Genomic DNA, 21930 nt, shown 5'->3' with positions numbered 1-21930 from the left:
GACAACAAATGGCACTGCACGCGTGGGAGTCCAAGCTGACAGGCGAGCGGTTGCAGGTGGCACTTCCAATGGATGCTGTGCTGCCTTGGACGGTATTAAAATGAGTTTCTAGGGGCTTCGGACTGACATAAATTGCAGCAGACTCAGGCATCCGGCCATCCGGCCATCCACCCCCTGCCCCCCCTTTCTATTGACTGTGGATGCTTTTGGATTTGCTGCTGGATTTTTATTGGAACCGAGGGCAGTGCAAAGTAGAAAAGAAGATTACTTGGGGATTTCGAGGACACGTAACTTCAACTGCAGAAATATTTCTACTAATAATTATTTGTTGTTTATTGGGTTTTGTGGGTGTTCTTTTCGCATCGCTTTGTTCGTTCGCTTAACAATTAACATAAAACGTAAAAAAATAAAATGTTAATCGTATAATTAGATAAATTAGTAAATTCAATTGAACTAAAAACATTTGCTCTTTCGCTCTCTCTTCGCTTTCGTTTTCGCTTTCGCTGGAACATAACAACAATTTGCCTATGAAAATTAACAATTTTTTTTAGTTGAATCAAACTGCAGCGATAATAGGTTTACAAATAAATAAATAAATAGGCTTAGAACTAGAATAAATATTTCTTAGCGTACTTCTTAGCGTGCAACTACTAAAATATACGAGTAATTCTCATTCAGACTCTACAAGTGTTAGGCACGCGTATTCGAACAGGCACAGAGCCGGCAACACGCTCCTCAAAGTATCTGAATCTTTGAATCTACATACATATCTGTCGAGTATTTCGTTAAACGTTTCGCTTTCGTTAAACTAATGGAATGAGGATAGATGCTTGGGCTGGGGGGGCTTGGAGGGACACGGAGAAGGAGGTGAGAATGGGAAATGCGACGTGGATGCTTAACAGTCTGGGTCACGCCATTATCCGCAACTCTTTAAACTCTACTTTCTATTTACACTTGCTGATGCTGCCCCTTAATGTTGCTGCTGCTGCTGCTGCTACTGCTGCTCCCCTGGCAACACCTTATTTGACTCCTGTTATGCTGCGCAACCAGGGCTTGTAGAAGGTGGTGCGCATGTAGACACCGGGCAGGTATGGCGCCGCACACTTGATGCCATGCGAAACGGTTCCGGCCAGCTCGTAGCGCCCGTCGGGACGCTGCAACACCAACGGACCGCCACTGTCACCCTGTCAGCAAAAGTAGAAAAAGGTCTTAGCACACGCTCTTGATGGTCCTCCCCCTCTCAAATCTCCTGATATCTCACCTCGCACGAGTCCTTCTGGCCGTTGGCATAGCCAGCGCACAGGAACGAGTTGAGAATCTTCTTGTTGTGGCCAGCGGTGTGGAACATCTCCTGGCACACGCTATTCTCGATAACCGGCACCTGTTGTCGTGTCATTAAAAGATGCATTCAAAGGACGGTTTATTGGTTGGTTTGGTAAAAAGCACTCACCTGCACTTCCTGCAGGACGGAGGGCACACCGCCGCCATACTTGAGACGCCCCCAGCCGGTCACGGTGGCCATGCGTCCAGTGAAGTCCGCCGCATCATTGGGCATGCAAATGGGAACTGAAAATGATACATAGGTGTTGAAAACGTTCAAGGGCCTGGGGATGGAAATGCGTGTGCTGTGATCCACTCACCTATATGGGTATCGAACTGCACAGGACTGTCCATCTCCAGGAGAGCCAAATCGTTCTCGAACGTGGCCGGATCGTATTGACGGTGGACGATGACGCGCTTCACGTTCTTGGTAACAGAACGTTTGCTCTCCAAATCGCCGGAGATATCGAACTCGCCCATGACGGCCACCAAAGAGGCCAGAAAGCTGCAGAGTTCAAGTAAGGCAATGAGATGGTGGTGGATGGATGGATGGGGAGCCTGGAGATTTTGGGAGGAAACTTACCCAGGCTGACAATGGGCAGCGGTGACGACATAGCGACTGTTGATCAGGACACCGCCGCACTTGTTCTTTGTGAACAGGCCCAGCCAGGTGGACTCGCGGACCAGCACCTGCCAGGGGAAGGCGCCAAAGGATGAGCCCTTGCCGCCCACAATGCGGCCGGACTTGACGTGGGGTCGGACGCCGCATTCTGTAGATGGGGAGTGAAATGCGAGGTTAGGAGTGGGGAGTGTTCAGAGCAAGACAGACAGCGAGAGAGAGAGAGAGCGATCGATCGAGAGATGGATTGTGATTCAGATTGAGAGATGGAGTGTTAAAGAGAAAGCATAGAACGACGTGTATTGCTATATAGGACGATTACATGGATCGGGAACGGATGGGGGCATAGAACTAGGTGGGGTTTGGGTTTTGGTTTTTGGGATCTAAGCGGGTTTTGGGTTTCTTCTTTTGTTCTTGCGACGCGCTAAAATTGTAACAATTGTAAATGCCATGGGGGAGGAGGATCGGGAGTATCGGGAGTATCGGGAGTATCGGGTATGGGTTCGGATTGGAAGCGATTGGTTATAGGCATGAGCGAGAGAAAACAAGAAAGAGAGAGAGAGAAAGAGACAGTTGTTTCGGGTCCATGCTTCATTCACTCAACACTTACGGATCTTGCGGCCATTCGTTCCGCCGTAGGAGCTGAGCGTCGATCCCTGATCGATTTCGTTGTCGCTGGGATTCGGATTGACATCCTCCTCGTCCTCCTCGTCCACGATCTCATCGTCGGCGGGCCGGGCCGAGCTCACGGTCGTCGTCTTCACGGTGCTGCTCACGCGTCGTGTGGGCTTCTTCGAGGCTCCCGGTTTCCGGGTGCTGACGGTCGTCTTGGGGGCCAGGGTGGTGCGCCGAGTGCCGCCTGGCTTGCGGGTGGTGCTGCTAGCCGATGCCTTCTTGTTAGGGGCTTTGGTGGAGACTCGAGTCACGGGCTTCTTGGTGGTGGCCTTGGGCTTGGCTGTGGAGGCCACTCTTACGGGCTTTCGCGTGGGCTTGCGGGTGGCTGTGGTTGCTCCGCCAGCGCCAGCTCCCGCCTGATACGTGGCGGCGGAGTTGTTGCCCGTGGGCTCGTCAATCATGTCGGCCAGAGCCTCGAAGTTGCCCTGGAGCGAGGCCACCAGCTTGTGGACCAGCGTGTGCATCTTGTCCTTCAGCACCACATCCTCGACGAAGGCGGGCGTGGAGAGATCCAGGTCACTGGTCACGGCGCTGGAGGCGGCGGACATGTTCAGATTCGGATTGCGCACCGGCGGGAAGTTGACAAAGTCGTTCGGCGAGGTGTAGGTCTCCTCCATCACATTCTGGCCCACCTTCTCTCCGGGCACCGAGAAGGCCGGATACGAAGGCGTTGGCCCAAAGTATCCGGGGAAAGCGGGCTTGTCGTCGGAGGGCACGGCGTAGGACGATTCCGTTGAGGACTGCGTGAAGGACACGTGCGCGGGACTGCCGCCAAAGTAGCCAGGATCCTCGAAGTCGTTGGAGCTAACCGGTGCACCGCCTGGGCGTCGGGTCACTATCTGGTTGTACACAAACGAACCCCCCGTGGTGGAGGCCAGGTTGTTGATAGCCGTGGGCTTGGGCGTGATCAGCACCGTCGGACGTGGCGGTCTCGGAGATCCATTGATCTGGACGAAACCAGGCTTCTTGTGGCCTCCGTAGGTGCCACTGCTGCTTGTGGGTCGGTGTGCGTAGGCTGGCGTCGATGCAGTTGCCACTAGCGGCGGCTGATAGTTGCCCGGTGTGGAGCCCACAATATTCTCCGCCGTGCTCTGGATGAACGCGTCCAACTTGTCGTCGGCCATGAACAGCGGCGGAACGTTGTCGTAGTGGTAGTCCACGGTGGCAGGCGGACGGGGAGTGCTGGGTCCGGTCACATAGCTGGTGGCAATCGGCTTCGATGTGGAGGGCTGGCGACCCGGAGAACTGGCCACCGACTGCTCATTGTAGCTCAGGGATGGCTGCAGCTCCGGCTGAGGCTGTGGCGCTGGTTGATCATATTGTGCGAGTGGAGCCGCTGGTTGGCCCTGCCCGTAGCTGGAGGTTGGAGCCTCTGGCTGATCGTAGCCGGAGGCGGAGGCTGGAGCCGAGGGTGGATCTGGCTGATCATAGCTGATGCCCGGACGTGCCGGCTCATCGTAGCTGGTCACTGTCGTCGAGGCGGTGGTCTGATCGTAGACCGCTCCGACTGCTGGTCTGGGATAGCCAGACTGTTGCGGCTCCTGATCCTTGTTGTAGCTGGACGAGGGCTTCTTGATCTGGATGTGCGTGATGGGTGATTCCCCGGAATCGTAGCTGCTGCTGCCCTGGGGATGTGGCTTCTTTTTGGTGTTCTCCTGGCTGATGGGTCGCTTCACGCCCGGCCGCTTTGTGCTAGGCTTGGGCCGGGGTCTGGGACTGGCCGTGATCAGCACGGGACGCTCCGAGGATGCAGTATCTTCCTGGACACTGTCGTACTGCGGACGCTGCGGCAGGGAGGCCAGCTGGGCTGCCAGTTGGGTGGTGGAGGCATAACCAGGCGTGGTCGTCTGCGGCTGATAGCCGTGCGAGGTCTCGTCGTACTGCTCCTGCACTTTTGTGGTGTGCGAGGACACAGACACCTCCGCGGGCAGCTGGGATTGGTATTGGTCGGCTCCCGATGGCTGTTGGTGATGGTGCTGCTGCTGCTGCTGCTGGTTGTAGTTCTGCATCGTCACCATGCCGATGTACGAGGCAACGGGACGATTGGGCTTGTTGGCATTGGTCGTGGGGCGCACGTAGGTGGGGATGGGCTGGGGCTGCTCCGTTTGGACAGTGGACAGTTTCTGGTAGTTGGACTCAGTGTTCGCCTCGTAGGAGCCGCTGCTCAACTGGCCGTAGCCGCCTGCTGCCGCTGCCTCGTTCTCCTCCTCCTCCATGTAGGACATGTCCACGGGATAGGCAACGCCCATGACCGGCACGGGCATTTTGTTGAACTCTGAGGTCTGGGGAGCAGCCTCAGCCAAGGCATCGTGGTAGCCATTGGCGGGCATGGTGTGATCCTCGAACACGGCGGAGGTGTCCTCCCCGTAGCCGGGACGCGCTGTTTGCGACTCAGCCGACTGGCTGGCGGCTGCGGAGGCATCCTGCTCCTCGGACACCTTGTCGTAGATGGCATCGTAGTTGATTGTGGTCGTGTAGCCGTAGTCCTGGACCTTCTCCGCATCACTGGCTGCGCTCTCCTGGTAGTAGCTGGGAGGCGGTGGTTGGGCAGTAATCGCCTCTGCTGGAGCCTCGCTTTGAGCCGCAGCCTGGCCTCCATAGCCATACGAGGGCGTCTGCTGGCTGACGACATTGTAGCTGGGTCCATGGCTGGTGTTGTTCAGTTGCAGGATGATCGACTCGATGGAGTCCACGTGGGTGGTGATCGAGGAAACTGTGGTGCCTGCTGCTGGCCGCTTGGAGATGTAGCTCTGTTCTGCCGGCTGCTGCTGTTGCACCTGCTGTGGCGGATCCGCGTATACAGGCTGAGGTCCGTAGCCGGTGGAGAACTGCAGATCCTCGACGAGATCGGCATCGGCTCCCGGATGGGTGATGTCGCTGTGGGTGAACTCTCCTCCGTCCAGTATCAGATGATTGTGATGGTGGACATTCGTAGGCTTCGGCTGAGGTTGAGGTTTCGCTGTCTGCTGCTGCTGTTGTTGCTGCTGCTGTTGTTGCTGCTGCTGTTGTTGCTGTTGATGTTTATGTTGCTGCTGCTGTTGTTGCTGTTGCTGCTTCTGCTGCAGTTGCTGCTGCTGCTGCTGATGCTGCTGCTGCAGTTGATGTTGCTGCTGTTGTTGCTGCTGCTGCAGCTGATGTTGCTGCTGCTGGTGGATGGGTCGCTTCATGGTCTCCGCCAACTGAGGCACGGGCTTCGGCTTGGGCTTTGACTTTGGCTTCTCTGTGGGTTTTTTTGTGGCTGGCGTAGTGGCCGGGGCCTCCTCGAAGGAGCTGGACTCGGAGCTGGTCTGCTCCTGCAAGCCGCTGGCTATCTTCATGGGCACTTCAGTGGTGAAGAAGATGCGATGATCGTCGGCATGCTCCGGGGGCAAGGTGCTGAGTACCTGCATCACAAAGTCATCGTTTTGCGGCGGCGACGAGGGCGAGTTGATGGTCACCGAGTTCTTGTGCACATGGACAGTGGGTGGCAGAATGGTCTGCTGCTGTTGGTTTTGTTGCTGAACCTTCTGCACATTGAGATCAGTTTGAATGATCACCTCGTTGGCCGACTGCTGAGCAGGTGGCTCCTGCTCGAACTCAATGCTAGACGATGACGATGACTGCGACTGTGTGGATACCTCTGTGGAGGTGCTGCTGCCATACACAAGCTCGTTCTTGGGATGCTCTGGCTCTGGCTGGGGCTGGGGCTGGGGCTGGGGCTGGGGCTGTGGCTCCGGCTCCTGCTCCACGCTGTAGTTGTTGCTGGGAGGGCTGCTGCTGGGACTGGCGCTGCTGCTGCTCAACTGCTGGTAGACCTTGTTCAGGTTCTGTTGATCGTAGATATTCTGAGAGGGCTGCGGCGCCGTCTGCTCAGCGCTGTTCAGCGTCTGCTGGTGCTGCTCGTAGGAGGACTCCGCCGCCTGCTGCAACTTCTGGTGCTGGTGCTGCTGCTGCTGTTGGTGCTGCTGGAAGTAGGCGTTCTGGGCCTCATTGATCAGAGTGCTGGCCAGCTCGTGAGTGGGTGGGATCTGGCAGCAGGCCCCGAACAGGAAGCCATCCATGCAGGCACCCACCACCTCGCCGCCCCGTTGGGCGCACTCGTGATTGAACATGCAGATTGTGGGGCCATTCGCGCGGGGATCGGAGCTGGGCAGCGTCTTCGTGGCCCGGCAGTGCTTGGGGGTGATGCGGTAGCCGCCAAACAGTTTGCGTCCAGCTGCAAAGAGCCACCAAATGGTTAGGATTAGTTAAGTTAAGGAATCCAGAAATACAGAGAAATGTTTTCAGTTTCATGGAATGATATCAAGATTTCGTGTATTGCCAATAATCTTCAAGCCGAATTTCATTCGCCCCCGGCCAAAGCTTAATTAAGATGTCACTCAGCTCAGGTCTGGCCAGTCAACTGTAGTTGATTGGATTATAACTGGCGGCCATAGTGAAAATGCTGCGAATGTGCAGTTGCCTCAATGAAAGTGACAATCTTAAGTATTTTCTATTGGTTTATAGCATGCATATTTCTAGGCATATAACTGCTTCTTTCGGTGCTAATTAAGACGAAGCGGCAACAGCCGCCTCGGGTAGCAAAAACTAATAAACTCAATTAACAGCAAGACAGCGAGGCAGCGTTTTCCCTGTTCTGTGGACTGCAGAAGCAACCCGAAATCCAGCAGTCACCACAGAAAGCTCCACTCGGAACGGGCCACAGCCAAGTGAAAGTGGCTGGCACTCCAGTGGCTGGCAGCAAGTTGCGAGTACGAGTGCCAACTGGTAGCCGAACCGCGAGAGGCAACCACTTGCCAGTCAAAGTTCATTCCAGACCCAGGTGCTAGGTGTGGGCCGGTGCAATGCACTTCAGAGTTTTTCCAACTCATTTGGCAAATGACGAGAGGTCCGCCAGTGCTGGAGAGTGCAGGAGAATGCAGGTCGAAGCTTCGAATACCCTTTAAGCAGCGCTTTGGGTTGTTCGATAATCATCCTTTCCATAATCCATGTGGTGTAGCATTTCCCTGACAAAGTAAAGGGTATTTGCCGTAGCTGGCCATTCTCTTGGCTCTTGACATTTGGGCCGAAATTGATTTTGACAGCAATTAAACGCAGAAGTGGGAAAGCAGCCGAGCCGTGCTCCACTTGTGACGGGTTTATGCTGACAAATTAACACCTCGCGGACGCTCCACTTGCGGCTGTTGTGGCCCCAATCGCAATGCGCGCCGCGGACTGTGTCAATGTTTGGTCGTTAAACTGGAGCAAAGTCCTCAATAGCGGGATAGGTTCTGGGGCTTTAGCATCAATTAGTTCTGTGCTAATTAAAAGAAAATCACCAGGTAACGAAAACGAAATCGCAGGAAGGAGCACTACTCGTACGCTATGAGGCATTCGAAGGTCTCGAAGCCGGTGAGGTCCGACTCATGGATGCCGAATATGCGGGGCACGTAACGCCATCGTAGCATCGTGTCGTGTTGTACCGAACTCGAGTGAAAGTAAAGACAAGTGGAGGTACTATCTGGCAAAAAGTAGTGCAAAAACCTCCATTAGAATAACAGTCAAAATATGTACATGCATAATTGAGAAAAAGTGATAGTGTTTCTGTTTCTGTTCCGTTTCTTTGTTTTTTGGCTTTTTCTTTTCTTTTCCTCTGCTGTTCATTCATCTCTCAAAACGATTTCGTTTTTGTGGGTTTTTGTTTGCTCCACGGCGCGCGCGGCGTCTACTAATAAAATAATAATCATCTTTCTTGCAGCTTTATTATTTGCAGAAATTTCGCATTTTTTATGATTAGACACTCAAGTGCTCTTAAGTATTCTTCCGCAAATCGTTAAGGCCGAGCGAGAGGGCCTGGCAGAAGAGAAGAGACGTGGGAAACTGCCACGGGCGGGGACGGAGTCCACAAACAAAAGCTCTCCGAGCTAGACCCATTAACAGAGAGATCTGTAACTAACAGAGCTAACAGAGAGAGAGAGAGAGCGAGTACGACATAAGAGAGCCACCGTTAGAGCTAACAGAGCCGCAGCCGCAGCCGCAGAGCAGACTTAATTATAGCTCTGATTTAATGAAGGACGGGATGGATAGATGTGAACACAGCCACGATAAAAGAGCGATAATTATGCAGTTTAGCATAGTTTATTTGATCTACTCGCAAAAGAAAAAAATTGAAAAGTACACTCGGAGAAAAAAGCAATGAAATTTTAATAGATTTAAGCCGAGAGTGGAAATTGTAAAAAGCAAATGTAATATGAAAATATTCCACTTAAAATATATATATTTAAAACATTTCAATTAAATATATTTCCTACCAATTTATTATAGTATATTTTAAAGTATTTTTATTAATTATTAAGTGGCAACAAAAGACGTTTTAAGTCATTTATCTTGAAGTGAAAGTGAATTTTATTTAATTTCACTATTTTTCTATTTATTCTCTGAGTGTATAAATAAGAAAGAACATCACTTACTGGGAATATAGGGGCAAACACTCAGCTCTACTCAAATATGCAAAGAATGCTAATGGGTATCCAGGCACGATGCCCGAAAATCAGAGAGGGCGGGGCCCACGCACCTGGCTACACCGTGGATACGGAATGTACGTGCCAGCCGGGAACCACAGACTACTTAACGCCTTCTTATGCTGAGCAATCGATCCCTGGGATGCTGCCTCTGACCCTAATTGGTGCGTCATGAAATGCAATAATGTAATAACCGCGAACGATGCATGCAAAATAGGTTACAGCATCGATGGCATGCCTCGTTTGCCACACCTGAGAGCCGGTAACACACACACACACACACACACACACAATGCTCTTGGCCGGGAGAACGAAAGTGTGTCAAACGCCTGAATAATTTTGCGCCGCTTAAAGACATTTTTTCGGTGCTTAAAAGCGAATGAAGGAAGCAGCTGCAAAATGAGATAACAAGTTTGTCTTCCCATCGCCAACGCCGGGCAACAAGAGAAGAGAGGAGAGTGGAGAAAGGAGAGGGGAGTGGAGAGCGACCCGACTTGGTGGCAATGCCATTAATCATGCAAGGAAATTGGCCCAATAGCCGAAATTTGTTGCATGCATCAGGCGAGCAAGAGACACTTGCTCAGTGTGTCACAACCGGCGGTGCCCTGGGGCATGACCAACGGAGTAGTCCGTCGTCCGTTCGCTGTTCGGGTGCACTAAAAATTTATGCACAGAGCCGAATGGAAATTAATTAAATCATGAATATGTTGCTGCACACACACACACACACACACACACACACCGGAGACAAGGCAAGAGAAGAAAAGACCGAAGCCTGGACCACAAAAGACGAAAAGAGAGCTCCGATCCGATCTGCTCTGCTCTGAGATTTCGTAGAACTCGTTTTCTTGGCGAAGCATTCGACGTGCCGAAGCACTTCAAGAATGTAAACGAACGAGGCGCTTCAACGGTAAAATGGAAAATTATTATCGATCAATTAGCCCAAGACTGGCAAAAAAAAGAGACTGAAAGAGAGAAAGAAAAAACAGAACAGCCTAAACTTTCGGACCACAGGAAGCAGGCAGCACAGTACCACGTGTTGTTGTTGTTGTTGCTTTTGTTGTTGCTGTTGTTGTTGTGTATTTACTGAGATCTGATCTTGGTCAATTTGGCATTTAACGTATGAATCTTGGTCTAATTGCGTTGAGAAAGTGTTAAATGTTATCGGGCAACGTTTACACGAATTATTAACCGATGCAGGATCGTGGCACAGAACTGGGTCAAGTGAAATCGAATAGTTCGATGTGGGGGTGGGGTGTTCCCATCCAATAATTCATCAGAGAAACTTACTGTCTTACTGTCTGATGGGGGAAAAAAAACCTTAACGACTTATTGACCATAGAAATATGCCACTTAATGGGCAAAGAAAAAACTAACCTAATGTCACTTTTCAATGGAATTAACATAAAACATCTCTCTGCATTCAGCCCGGGCTAATTTCACTTTTCCTAGACAAAAGCCATGAAAAACTGTTTACTTTTCATGAATCGCTTGATTTGGGCTACTAATTATCGTCGGATCGGATGGCGAGAGTGCAGTTTCTCGGACAAAATATGTATATGTTTTTTTTTTGTTTTTTGTGTGTTTATTTTAATGGGCTTTACGTGCGAATAAATGTGTACATGCGTTTGTATGGGGCCATTTTGCGGTGTCATCACGCAAGAAGTTTTCCCATTTTGCGTGAGAGAAATGGAAAGTTTCTCGCTCTTTGCTGACCTTTGAAGGCTTAGATAAGTTTTTGCTGTTTTGATGTATCCGATGGCGTTGGCATATTCACTCCACATGACAGCTGATCCGCAACAAAACATTTCTATTAATCACATTGTAATTGAATTGTTCAACAACAAAAACAACAACAACCGATGTGGAAGCTCGAGGCATCATCAGCATAAACATAACCCGCTGCATGCTCTACTAGGCTCTCTGCGAATTGGACTGTGGCATGCACTATATAACCAACTCCAACCGATTTGCACGCGAGCTTGGGAAGGAGCTTTGGGATGGGACCGCGATGGGTAACTGGGGAACTGGGGATGTGAGCCCACCTTGAATTACAATTACATAAAATTGGAACGTCTATGGTTGCCATTGATTTGCTCTGCTCTGCTCTGCTCTGCTCTGCTCCGACTTGTGGGTCGTCGGCATCGGGTGTCGCTCTCGAATTTGGCACAGCCTCCCAGCGTGAGCGTCTTCCAACTGGTCATCGCATCTACACCACACCTGGCTTCCCCCCTCTCCGTCACCGACCATCGGTGTAAATTGTAACAGTGACCCAAATAAAATGCGGCAACGACAACGACGACAACGACTGGTGCGACCGAAAAGACCGGTAAGCTAACAGTGAATGGTGCAAGTGCCCCCAGCGTACAGACTTTATACAGACATACACACTCGTATTTACCTGAATTTAGAGGTGGTAAACCGTATACGTAAGTATGTATTCTACGCATCCATTTCTAATAGCAACTACAATTTACCTGCAGCCCGTGGCTAAATCAGAACTCAACACAAGCCGACGGATATCAGAGATGAGCAAGCGATAAGATATCATCGAACCAGTCGGTAACGATTTTGAGTAAGGTGCAAATCATAGTAGGCCAAAATAAACCAATTGATCAAAGAGTCTATGCGTTTTCCACACACCCGCCTATTGATTGATATCTAAATGAACTTTGAAGCGAAGCTAGTGAGCCGGGGGTTGTCTTGCAGGAGGCCTGCCCCGTAGAAGACTTCCTTTCTTTCAATGTTTCGTAGGTAGCCGTAGGTAAACATATGTTTAATCAGCACATGATTAAGTTCCACTTTGTTGAATCTTGAGTCCGACTGCGGTTTGGCTCAAGTTACAAGTTGCTCACTTTGTTTGTTAAACCAAGTGGTCAATTGTGGTCGAGATGGACATGGACTCGTGCTGAAGCATAAGAAGAATACCGTTTAAGGCTAAGTGAAGCAATGATCGACCATTTCTCACGTGGGCATCTCTACGGCTCTGTGGCTGTAATCACACGGTGTCAGCCACCAACAGGTTGTCTGTGGCGGGCCGTCCTCTGGCATTAGGAAACAGAACAGAGACCGAGCTCTACGGCGGGGTATGGGATACTCAAAACTTGTACAATGTTGGATGTCGCTCCGAGGCAGGTTTCATTTGTTGGCCGTCTCCGTGTCTGTAGTCCCCACTGTCTAGTGTTATGCACAAAACGATTTCGTTTTGTTTTCATTACCATCATCATTATTATTCTTCCGTGGTCACTTTTTGCCAGGTCATGCTCCGGGCATCCGTTTCCATAGACACACACACACACACACACATTGAGGCAATGCAACAATGTGGGAAGTGAAGTAAAATTCAATTTGTGGAAAATTCGGCATAATATGAAATCTATCTATCTCCCCAATGCCCCACAATCGATTGTGATGATAAATCAAATTGGGTTCCCATAAAATGGAAATGTTTTGGCAATCAATTTGTTGAATATCATATCAAATGCGATGAAAGGGGCATATAAAACGGTGTGAATGAACAGTGAAAGTTGTGCTTGGCCGCAATAAGTGACATCATTTGGATTTTTTTTTTTTTGGCAAAAGCATTTAGATCGATACCCAAGCAGGGTCTGGGAAAATCCCTGCAGAAACTGCAATGACAGTAACGAATGTATGGACCAGCAGTACAGTAATGCCTTTTCTTCATTTCCATCCAAGGAATTTGTGCTGTCATGCGGCGGAAGCACACACAGAGGCAATCGTCTGTGGAACTCAGAGAGAGAGAGAGAGACAGAGAGACATAGAGAGAGAGAGAGAGAGAATTTCACTTTCACCGCCAAACATGTCAAAACAAATTTGAAGTCTGCTCTGCCCGAGTATTTCCTGTTAGACAACGCATCCATAACACGGCACTCGAAGTCTGTCCGACTGTCCGACTGTCTGTCTTTCCGTAGCTCTGCCAACGGACCCGATAATTTGTAACTGCTCTGTGTCGATAGCCAAACGGTGGCCAAAGCATCAGCCATGGGCATGGGCCCCCCTCCGCAATAATACGAGTACGAGTACGAGTAGTAGCACTTGAAACAATGCTGATGAGCTTAAAAGATAAACCAGAAGACAACAAATGAGTGAGTGTGTGAGTATAAAGAGTGCCCCCTGCCTCTGCCTCTGCCTCTACTTCTATTTCCACTTCTGTTTCTGTTTTGTTCACATGCACTAATAGTTTCGTTGGGGGCCGGGACTGGGGCTGCGGCTGGGGGTGTAGGAAGCGCAATCCATACATCCATCCGTACATATGTAAGGTGAAATGCTCTCTTGGCACTCGATGCTCATGATCTGTGATCTGTCACAGTTTTAATGCGATTGTCTTAAGTTTTATGATGTGTAAAATGGCTGTGGGAAAAACATTTCCACGACGGGGGGGGGGGGGACAGAGCCCTCTCGAAAGCACGGAAGAAAGTCCAAATGTCGCTTTCACATTAATTGCATGTGGGAGAGAGAAAGAAATAGAGAGATGTGGAAAATGTGAAATTATGGAATCCGTAATTTGCATAAACACAGAATTCCAGTGTGTGTGTTGGGTTCCACAATTAAATATGAATTGATTTTTAAGCAGAGATCGTCTATGTGGAACAACAATTGGCCAACTCGATGATCGGACAGCGGTAAAAACGTGCTCCTGAAATTATCTGAACACTGTCCAACCATCGCACTGATCTCCGAGCACTGACTGCCACTGCAACATCAACTCTTCCATTCACAGCAGCTTCCTTCCCCCAGGCCTGATCGCTTTGGCTTGGTCTGGGCCGATCCGGTCCGGTCCGGGCCAGGCCAAGTCTCAAACTACCGCAACTCCAGTCAACTCCAGGCAGTGCCGACAAGTGCGGCAGAAACCGCAGCACCAGCCACAAACTGGCACACGCTTCAATCAGAATCTGTGACTGTTGCTGCGGCTTTGGCTGTCGGCTGTCGGCTGCTGGCTGCTGGCCAAGACATTTTCATTTCGCACGCGTTTTCTTTTATCGATCCAACTGCTTTCCAGCCTGGCTTCAAATAGAAATTGAAAATTGTTTTGCGATTGTCTTGCACCGTGCGATCTACGCGATGTATCTGCACATCTGTATCTCTGATGATTGCCATTCGCCTCACTTCCTCACCAAACTGACGCAGCAGAGTTCTGGGATGTGGATGTGGCAAACGGAAGCATTGATTTTCTTTTCTTGACTTTTTTTTGCATAGAGATAATGAACTACAGTCATAGATCGGAAAATGCTTGGATCATTCTATACAGAAGTTCCCATGTCCATAAAAGGAACAGAACTACGAGTAGAGTCTGGTCAAAGAATCGGGATTGGAGTGCAGCTATTTCATATGAATAATCATTATTTACTTTAGCTACTTTTGGAAAGAGCAATTCAGCGAAAGACAAGTCCAAACTGGGAGACACTCCTCAACTCCTTTCCTATTTGCCACCTGTATCATACAAGTTCCACTGGATGGCATAATGACTGCAGGCATACTGCTTTGATTTCACTTCGTAAAGATTCTCTTATGGGCCATCATTTCTTGATCTTACAAAACATTATATGATGTACAAAAAATGGTAATGCTGTGTGAAATTGTACGTACAAGACAGCCAGAGTGCTGAAAGATTTCATTTGTTTCTGGTTGAGTGTAAGGGAAGTGCTTCTTGTGTTTGCCAAGTCTTTGAGCTCAATCCACTTCTGTTTGGGTTGGGTCTGTGCCAGTGGCTTCGATTTAAGCTAATAGCCTGACACTCTAGAAATTTGTTTCACTTTTTAAATCGACAAAATGACTTGAGCAATTAACACGAAGCGCAGCTGAAGAGCAAACAAACAAACACTAAAAACTGTCATAAGGAAAGTCGATGTCTCTGTCTGTCCGCCAGTCTGTCCGCCAGTCTGTCTATATGAGCAGAGTGCGGTGTGGGGCTCATCTGTAGGTCTTTTGTGCCTCGGTTGGGGCTGCTTTGTGGCCGTAATGTAGCATAAAACGAACCAAATAATTGTGGAACCAAGTGCGTGGAGTGTGGAAAGCGCACTTCGAATGAGCAAAAGAGTTTTCTGTGCCAAAGTTTTTCTGATTCATTTATTGGCACAAAGGCATACTATAGTTTATGTTGTTGGGCGCATTGTCAACTCGACCAGGCCGAGACCGGGGCCAAGACCGGGGCCAGGCTTTCACTCAATGGAGTGATGTGGAAGCCACTGACACGATTCGATTTGTCAGTGGCAACCAGTGGCACAGCGGCGACATGAGCTTGCAATTTGGCAAATTGATTTTCTTTTGCCATAATTCTACATTTTTATTGTGTGCTTAACTTTCTTTCTTTCGATGACAGTCGATTCGATTCGATTCGATTCCATTCCATTCGATTCAATAAACTAAATTGTCTGTCACTTACCGCCGCCATTCGTTTCAATTGATCTAAATCCACTTGTTGTCGGCACAGATGATGCGACTATTATTATTAAACTTGTTAAAGCGATGGAAAGTAGTTGTGGTCTTGTTGTTCTTGTAGTTGCGGTTGACGCTGTTCTGGTTGACGCTGCTGCTGTTGTTGTGCGGGACAATGTCGCCGCTGAGGCCGGCGTAACCCACTTAAACATGTTTGTTGGTGGCTCACTGGTTGCTGGCTCGCTGGCTGGACACTGGCGGGGAGTTCTAGCCCAGACCGTTTCTGGCTTATTCTTATTATAGTATTCGCTCGGATTCGGACTCTAATTTCGAAATGGGAGTGCGAAAAACACACACACGCACACACACAAGGGTGTCGTGTCGTAACAGCGCGCCCTCAATGAACCGCTAAGCCAAGCCAAACGACTTAGGCAACGAACGCGCTTTTCCGAACCGATTCGCGATTCGAGAATCGAGAACTTTACGAATATGTGATTTGACCGCACTTTGCTTGAACAAATAAAGCTTTCGTTGGCGAATTTACAGTTGCTCGAGCCGAAACGAAAACCCAGAGCTGAAGCACACACACAACGCGACGGTATAGTCTCTTCTTTGGGGGGGAGTGTCGTATCTCTTTCACAGCAGTTTCTCGACCATGGCCAGCCGTGTGCGTCCGGTCAACTGAACGCTCCGCGTGTGTCTGATTGGGAGTTAGTGCGGCCGTCGCCGTGCAGCGGCCAAGATAACGGACCTTCGCCACTTTTGTGTGGAAAACTTTCACTTTAACTCAGCCGCAGAGCAGAGCAGAGCAGAGCAGAGAGAAAGAGCGAACGATCGCGAGAGACTGGGTAAGACTGAGAGAGCGGCTCGTACGTGAGAGTATTTCTATTAAGCGACGCTTAAATGGTAAACATTTCTAATTCGGCGTCTGCTTCTTTAACGGCTGATGGTGGTGCTGCTGGTGCTACCGATTCCTGTTTTCATCGCTTGCTTGCTTTCTTTCTTTCTTTGCCCAGGTCTCGCTCTCTCGTCTGCACGCGTGCGCGTTTCGAACTCAACTGAAACGGTTTACAGCGCGGCCTTGCGGTTAAGAGCGCTCCGCTTACAGAGCGCTAACAGTGTCGCTCGCTGTTATCGCACCTCGGAAGAGATGGCCAGAGCTTTCGCCTGACCGATATGTGAATCTGCAGCAGGGTTATCGGCCCCCGAGCCTGAGCGGGAGCCTGAGCGGGAGCCTGAGAATGCCAATTATCGCTTCGCAAAATTACCGGCAAAACTTAACTGCTAATAACGGTGATCTGCCCATGTGGCAGGAGGCCCAACCTGTCGTTTGGCATTTCCTTGACCCAAATTTCACTCGGCGCGGCCTTTGTCAACACATGTACTCGTACGTGCAACACAGCTGGAAAATCCGGCGCTGGTCGTGGCTGGTCGTGGCTGGGCCTGGCTATAGGCCCGGGCTATTATAATGGTCGGTCCACCACTCGAGCAAAGGCTGGCACTTGGCTGGCCAAGCGTGGACACGGCTCCACCATCACGATCTTTTTTTTTCTGTCTGTAGAATTTCACTTTCGTTATTGTTGTCGCTCTTAGCAGTTTTTTTTCTTTTTTGTTTTTAATGTTTTTTCTGTACACTTTTCTGTACTTTTTTTCGGTTTTTTTCGGTTTTGTATGCAAACTTTTTTGTTTATTTTCTTGTGGTCAGGCCATTGAAATGGAAAACGTCTCGAGAGCTACGATCGGGCATGCCGGGCACGTGGGCGTGGGTGGCGGCGTCTTGTCGAGAACCAGTTGGGGTTGAATGCGATGTCTTTCTCAGGGGGAAGAAGAGAATGTCTTGGCCATGATTAATTCAAATGGATATTACGACACTCTCTGGAATATCGGACTCACGAATGCCGTGTATTATGAACGATTTTAAATGATTTTAGCATAATCAACGGTAAGATAACTAAAACAAAGACCCTCCTAGGCGACGATGACGACCATCGTCCAACACTTTCACTCCATTCGTCGGGGCACAGCAGACCCCAGTCCAAGTCCTAGCCCCAGCTCCAAACAATAAATATCGCAAAAGAAGGTGCCAAAACAAAGAATAACAAAGACTCGGGTCCAACTTTAAACAAACGGCAAGAGCTCTGCCAACGATCCGCGCAAATGATGAAATATTCAAAACCATTCATTCTCCGCCGATATCTGTTTACGATGCCGCCGCCGCCAATCTGGTTAGCTTCAAGGGACGGGGGGGACGGGGTTATATAACACAGTCCGACAGTCCCGAGGGTCTAACCATGCGAAAAAATATCCAATCAACAAAAACTTCCCCATGTAATTGCCCTGGCACTTGATTTCGGTTTTTGCATTTCTTCCGATGATAACCTATTAAAATATATACCAGCAGGGGGGCGGCTGGCGCTGAATCAATCGATTATCGGATTGATCGGCAAAGTGTGAGAAATCGAATTCCCAAGAGCTGCCAAGAAACGATCAAAAAGTGAAGGCTCCAGCGGACGTATGGATCTGGGGGGCGGCCTAGGGCCAGACCCAAACGCTTGTCAACGCCTACCGTATTGCCAATTTGCTTTTGGTTTACAGCTTATTAACTGCCATTAATTTGTTTTCAGCGCCGGCGATTGAAAGCGAAAGCCATCAGGTCTATAAAGGCGGCCTGTTGTGAGGTGCTCGATGGTCAATGGTCTTCGGTCTTCAGTCTTCAGTCTCCGGACTGTCTGAGATCGTTGGGCATCGCTGTTGGATTAAGACCTAATTAATCAAAATGAGGCGTCGACCCGAATCGATGATTTATTGAGCCCAGCACAAGCACAGGGCGCCTTGACAGGGTCCAATCATCGGTTGGGGCTGGGTTGAAGGTACTTTCCTTTTTCGGGCCTCCCAGCGTCGGATTTTGCACTGATCGTTGGGTATTTCGGGATCTGTGACTAATTGAAAAGGCAATAATTTCACTTTTAGCAAGTCGCCGGCCATGTTTGCCCACTAACAGCCACAAGACCCCGGCGAACACAGTAAAGAAAAGAAATTTCAGCATAACAAATGAAAGTGAGCAGCGGCGAACAGCAGCAAGTACAAATGACACTCACACACTCCCAGGCAATGAGTGTGTTGGGCAAATGTAAGACACGTTAGCGATCAGCAGGAGCGGCTCCCCCAGTGGACCCCGAAAAACGGTCAACAAATCGCTGGATGACAACTTGCGCTTTCAATTAGCGCGTGTCAACGGCCCCTAAAGAAGGGTCGTCGTCGTCGTCGTCGTCGTCGCCGGCTCCTCCACTCACCGCTCGAAGGCAAGCCCAGGGTACACCTATGATTTAATTTCGGTTTCTTTTCGCACACATTTAATTACGCAAATGTTATTCAATAAAGTCGCAGACAAGTCAGCGATTAGAGAAATGGGCGAAACTTTTTGGCAAGCTCTTGTTTGCGGGTCAGGAAGAGTGCCTTCGCTATGATAGGGGGCTTGCTAGATACGATAGTTGCAAAAGAGGAGGAGAAACCGGAACATCTTACACTCTTGTCGGCTCTGTGATGGAGATACCTTTTATCTGCGATTCTTCTGGAAATTGAATCACAATCTATCCAACCTCCTTCGGAACTGCATGATTTCCGAGTCTGATACCTCTAAAAGGCCGTATACTTATTTTTGGTTACTCATTGGTTCTATTTATGATTTCTTTGCGACTGCCAGAAGCCTGTACATAAATCTCCCTTCATGTATTGGAATATTCTGCCACTCTCCTTCACATCGAAAGAGCATTCGCAGAGCGGCCAATGAAATACGTCTCCCTTTTGGCATTTCTTTGGCGATGGCTTTGTTGGTGGTCGATGGTCTTTGGCCAGCCTGTGCTTCGGGCTAATTGCACTATTATTTCATTTTGATGCCATTTTAATTTAATTCCATTTGCGCAACGACTTTCGTCTTCATTAGGTGGGCTTTTTTCCCATTTTTACTGTTTTCTAGGCCCCGCACTCCATCAAAGTTTTGCACCTTTCACAGAATTTTTACCCCGTGGTATTACCGCTTGAGTTCCGTCATCATTGATTATTTATTTTATTTTCTTTTATGGCCTTTTTATATATATTTTGTTGTATTTTTTTTTCGCTGGTAATCAAGGTTTGATTGTGGGGCGTCCGTTTAATTGGCGAAAATTAAAAAGGGAAAACGCTCTGGCATCGAAAACGCTTTGTGTAGGCGTCGCGGCGGGGCTAATGCAATTAATTAGAAAGCGAAACTAAACAATTCATTTAGAAGATGAAAGATGCGGAGAGAGAAAAAGGCGGAAAATTCATAATATTTTTTGTTGATAAATGCTGGCTTGGAAATTAAAATATGACTTCTCTCTTTTTTTCAATCCACAAATACCTTCGCTTTTCTTGTGGTGGCGACGAGTCCCACCGCTTGCCAATGGAGTCCGAAAGGCCAAAGACCATAAATTGTTGAATCTTTGGAAAGGGACTGGGATGATGGGAAAGGGAGAATGTTGGGGCTTTCGTAGGGCTTAGCGAGGATTGCGGGTTCAAGTTAGGGCCAGGGGCTAGCACCCTGCTGGATCATCAACCAACTGAATCATCATTTTGACGCCCATATACAATAGGCATTCGTCAGGGGGAAGCCGGCACAGAGCAATTTGGGACCGGGAGCCGTCTGAAGACGCTGGCTACATCCGAAAAACATTGAAGAGCCGAAGATCTGTCTATCGATCGATCTATCAAGACTTGAAGCAGTTAGACAGACAAACAGACCCAAAACCAATAATTACCGGATGAGGAGTAATTTCCTAGGGGTTACGTTTCAAATGGGCTCGCACAGCCATCAAATTAATGATCATCTCGAGAAGGGTTTTGTTTGTAGTGCGATTCCATTGGGCGATATCGGGAGAGGTGAGAGAGTTGTGGCTGTGTCTTCTGGGAGCCAAAGTTTTCCTGTGCCAGACCGCCAGAACGGGGGCTCCCCCACCCCGCCCCGTTACTGAAAAGGAAAACACTGTCCAAAAGTACTTTTCAATTGTTTCCATGGATCTGTATTTGGAGAAAGATTTTTTATGATCATTGTTGCCGTTGATCTTGGGCAGCACTTGGACTTTCGTTTTTTGTTTGCTTCTCAAGTGGCTGCTGACTGCTGGCAGGGGCGATGCGACTGTTCCTATAAATCTTTTGGCCAGAAAAATAAGAAATTTCCATTGTACTTCTGGTGCGTTGGGAAAGTCTGAAAATCGTCATTGTGCATTCGGCACAGGCACAGGTACAGTGGTTGGTGGTCATCTTTCATGCCCCCATGCTGATCTCTGACTGACACCCGCCCCCACATTCGCTGGTGGTGTGTGCGGCTTTTGATGATGCTTCAAGCGTTTTAATTGTGCAACGTTTCTATAGAAATCAAATGCAAGACACTTCACCTGGAGACACCTGGGGCAGCCGTTACTTCATCGCTTTCGTTTTCCATGGGAATGCTCTAGATTTGGCTGTGGCCATTTGGCCATCATTTGCAAAAGCCCCCAACAGGGTGCCCAAATGTGCTACATCTGTAACAATATCGTATAATTTAGCAAATGTCTATTATGTCAGTCCATCAAAAATTTCACTTTGATTTCGGTAGGCGTCTTGCATAAAGCGTAAAGCGGTGTCCCTCCATAAATAAAGACATCGAGCGTCATCAATCGCCAATTTGTTGACGAATTAATTCAAATTGTCAGGCTAAATCGCGCCTGCCCAAAAGCAGATCAAATCGGCACCACAAATTTTCACTTTCTCTCGAGTGGGGCATATTTATGGCTTATAAGTCTATTAAACTCAGTTAGCTAATCGCAGCAGAGGATCATCGCCTGACGAATCCCCCTAATCTCGAAGACCATTACGAGCACGAATCGCATGTGAAAGTTCATGCAACATATTATCCAAAAGTGACTAAGGACCGAATGGTCGTGCCGCAGCCGATCATAATCTGGACGCATGACCCCTTCGTGGTACGCGAGGTCTGTACAAATTATAATATGCCTGCCGCAAGAGATCCCGCGGCATGTACTTGCAACGCACTGGGGCTCCCACACGCCATAAAATATGTCCGCGGGAGGGCAGCGGGTGTCCGAGGGGGTCATATGCAAATGACCAACAACTATAAGCCATCAGCCATCAGCCATCAACCGAGAGCGAAAGTACCACGACAAAAGTCAGTAATTGCAGGCCACGATCAGCGAAACAGCAGATACGTGTAATATTAGGGCACGATCAACTAGCACTAGCTAATATTTTAATTTATTTATTATTGGGTACCCTGGGAGGGTCCAGCCAGCTCCACAATCCCCTACAATTGGGATCCATTGAACTTATAGAATTGGGATGTGATGACGGTCTGCTGGGAATAGCTAGTCTTCGCAGAAAGTTGTTCAATAAGCATAAGCAATTATGACCAATATGCTTATAAGAAAA

General features: G+C 49.0%; 1 protein-coding gene across 2 annotated transcripts; it reads right to left on the bottom strand.

Moving 5' to 3' along the window:
* Window positions 1–308: 308 nt before the first annotated feature.
* Window positions 309–16585, bottom strand: flz (transmembrane serine protease filzig). Of its 2 annotated transcripts, XM_002138613.4 has the most exons (8): window positions 15497–16585; window positions 5767–6809; window positions 2550–5595; window positions 1904–2090; window positions 1641–1825; window positions 1451–1566; window positions 1262–1381; window positions 309–1184 (listed from the first exon to the last, which is right to left on the bottom strand). In XM_002138613.4, exons 1-8 carry the CDS (start codon window positions 15699–15701, stop codon window positions 1020–1022), a joined length of 5067 nt encoding a protein of 1688 aa, XP_002138649.4. In that variant the 5' UTR covers window positions 15702–16585; the 3' UTR covers window positions 309–1019. The 2 variants fall into 2 exon arrangements, with proteins under 2 accessions (XP_002138649.4, XP_033234020.1); XM_033378129.1 differs by lacking the exons at window positions 309–1184; window positions 1262–1381; window positions 1451–1566; window positions 1641–1825; window positions 1904–2090 and adding an exon at window positions 2150–2363.
* Between the last annotated feature and the right edge of the window lie 5345 nt (window positions 16586–21930).

This window comes from Drosophila pseudoobscura, chromosome 3 (assembly GCF_009870125.1).
Source record: "Drosophila pseudoobscura strain MV-25-SWS-2005 chromosome 3, UCI_Dpse_MV25, whole genome shotgun sequence".
Taxonomy (NCBI): Eukaryota; Metazoa; Arthropoda; class Insecta; order Diptera; family Drosophilidae; genus Drosophila; species Drosophila pseudoobscura.
This window is presented reverse-complemented; position numbering and strand designations above follow the sequence as displayed.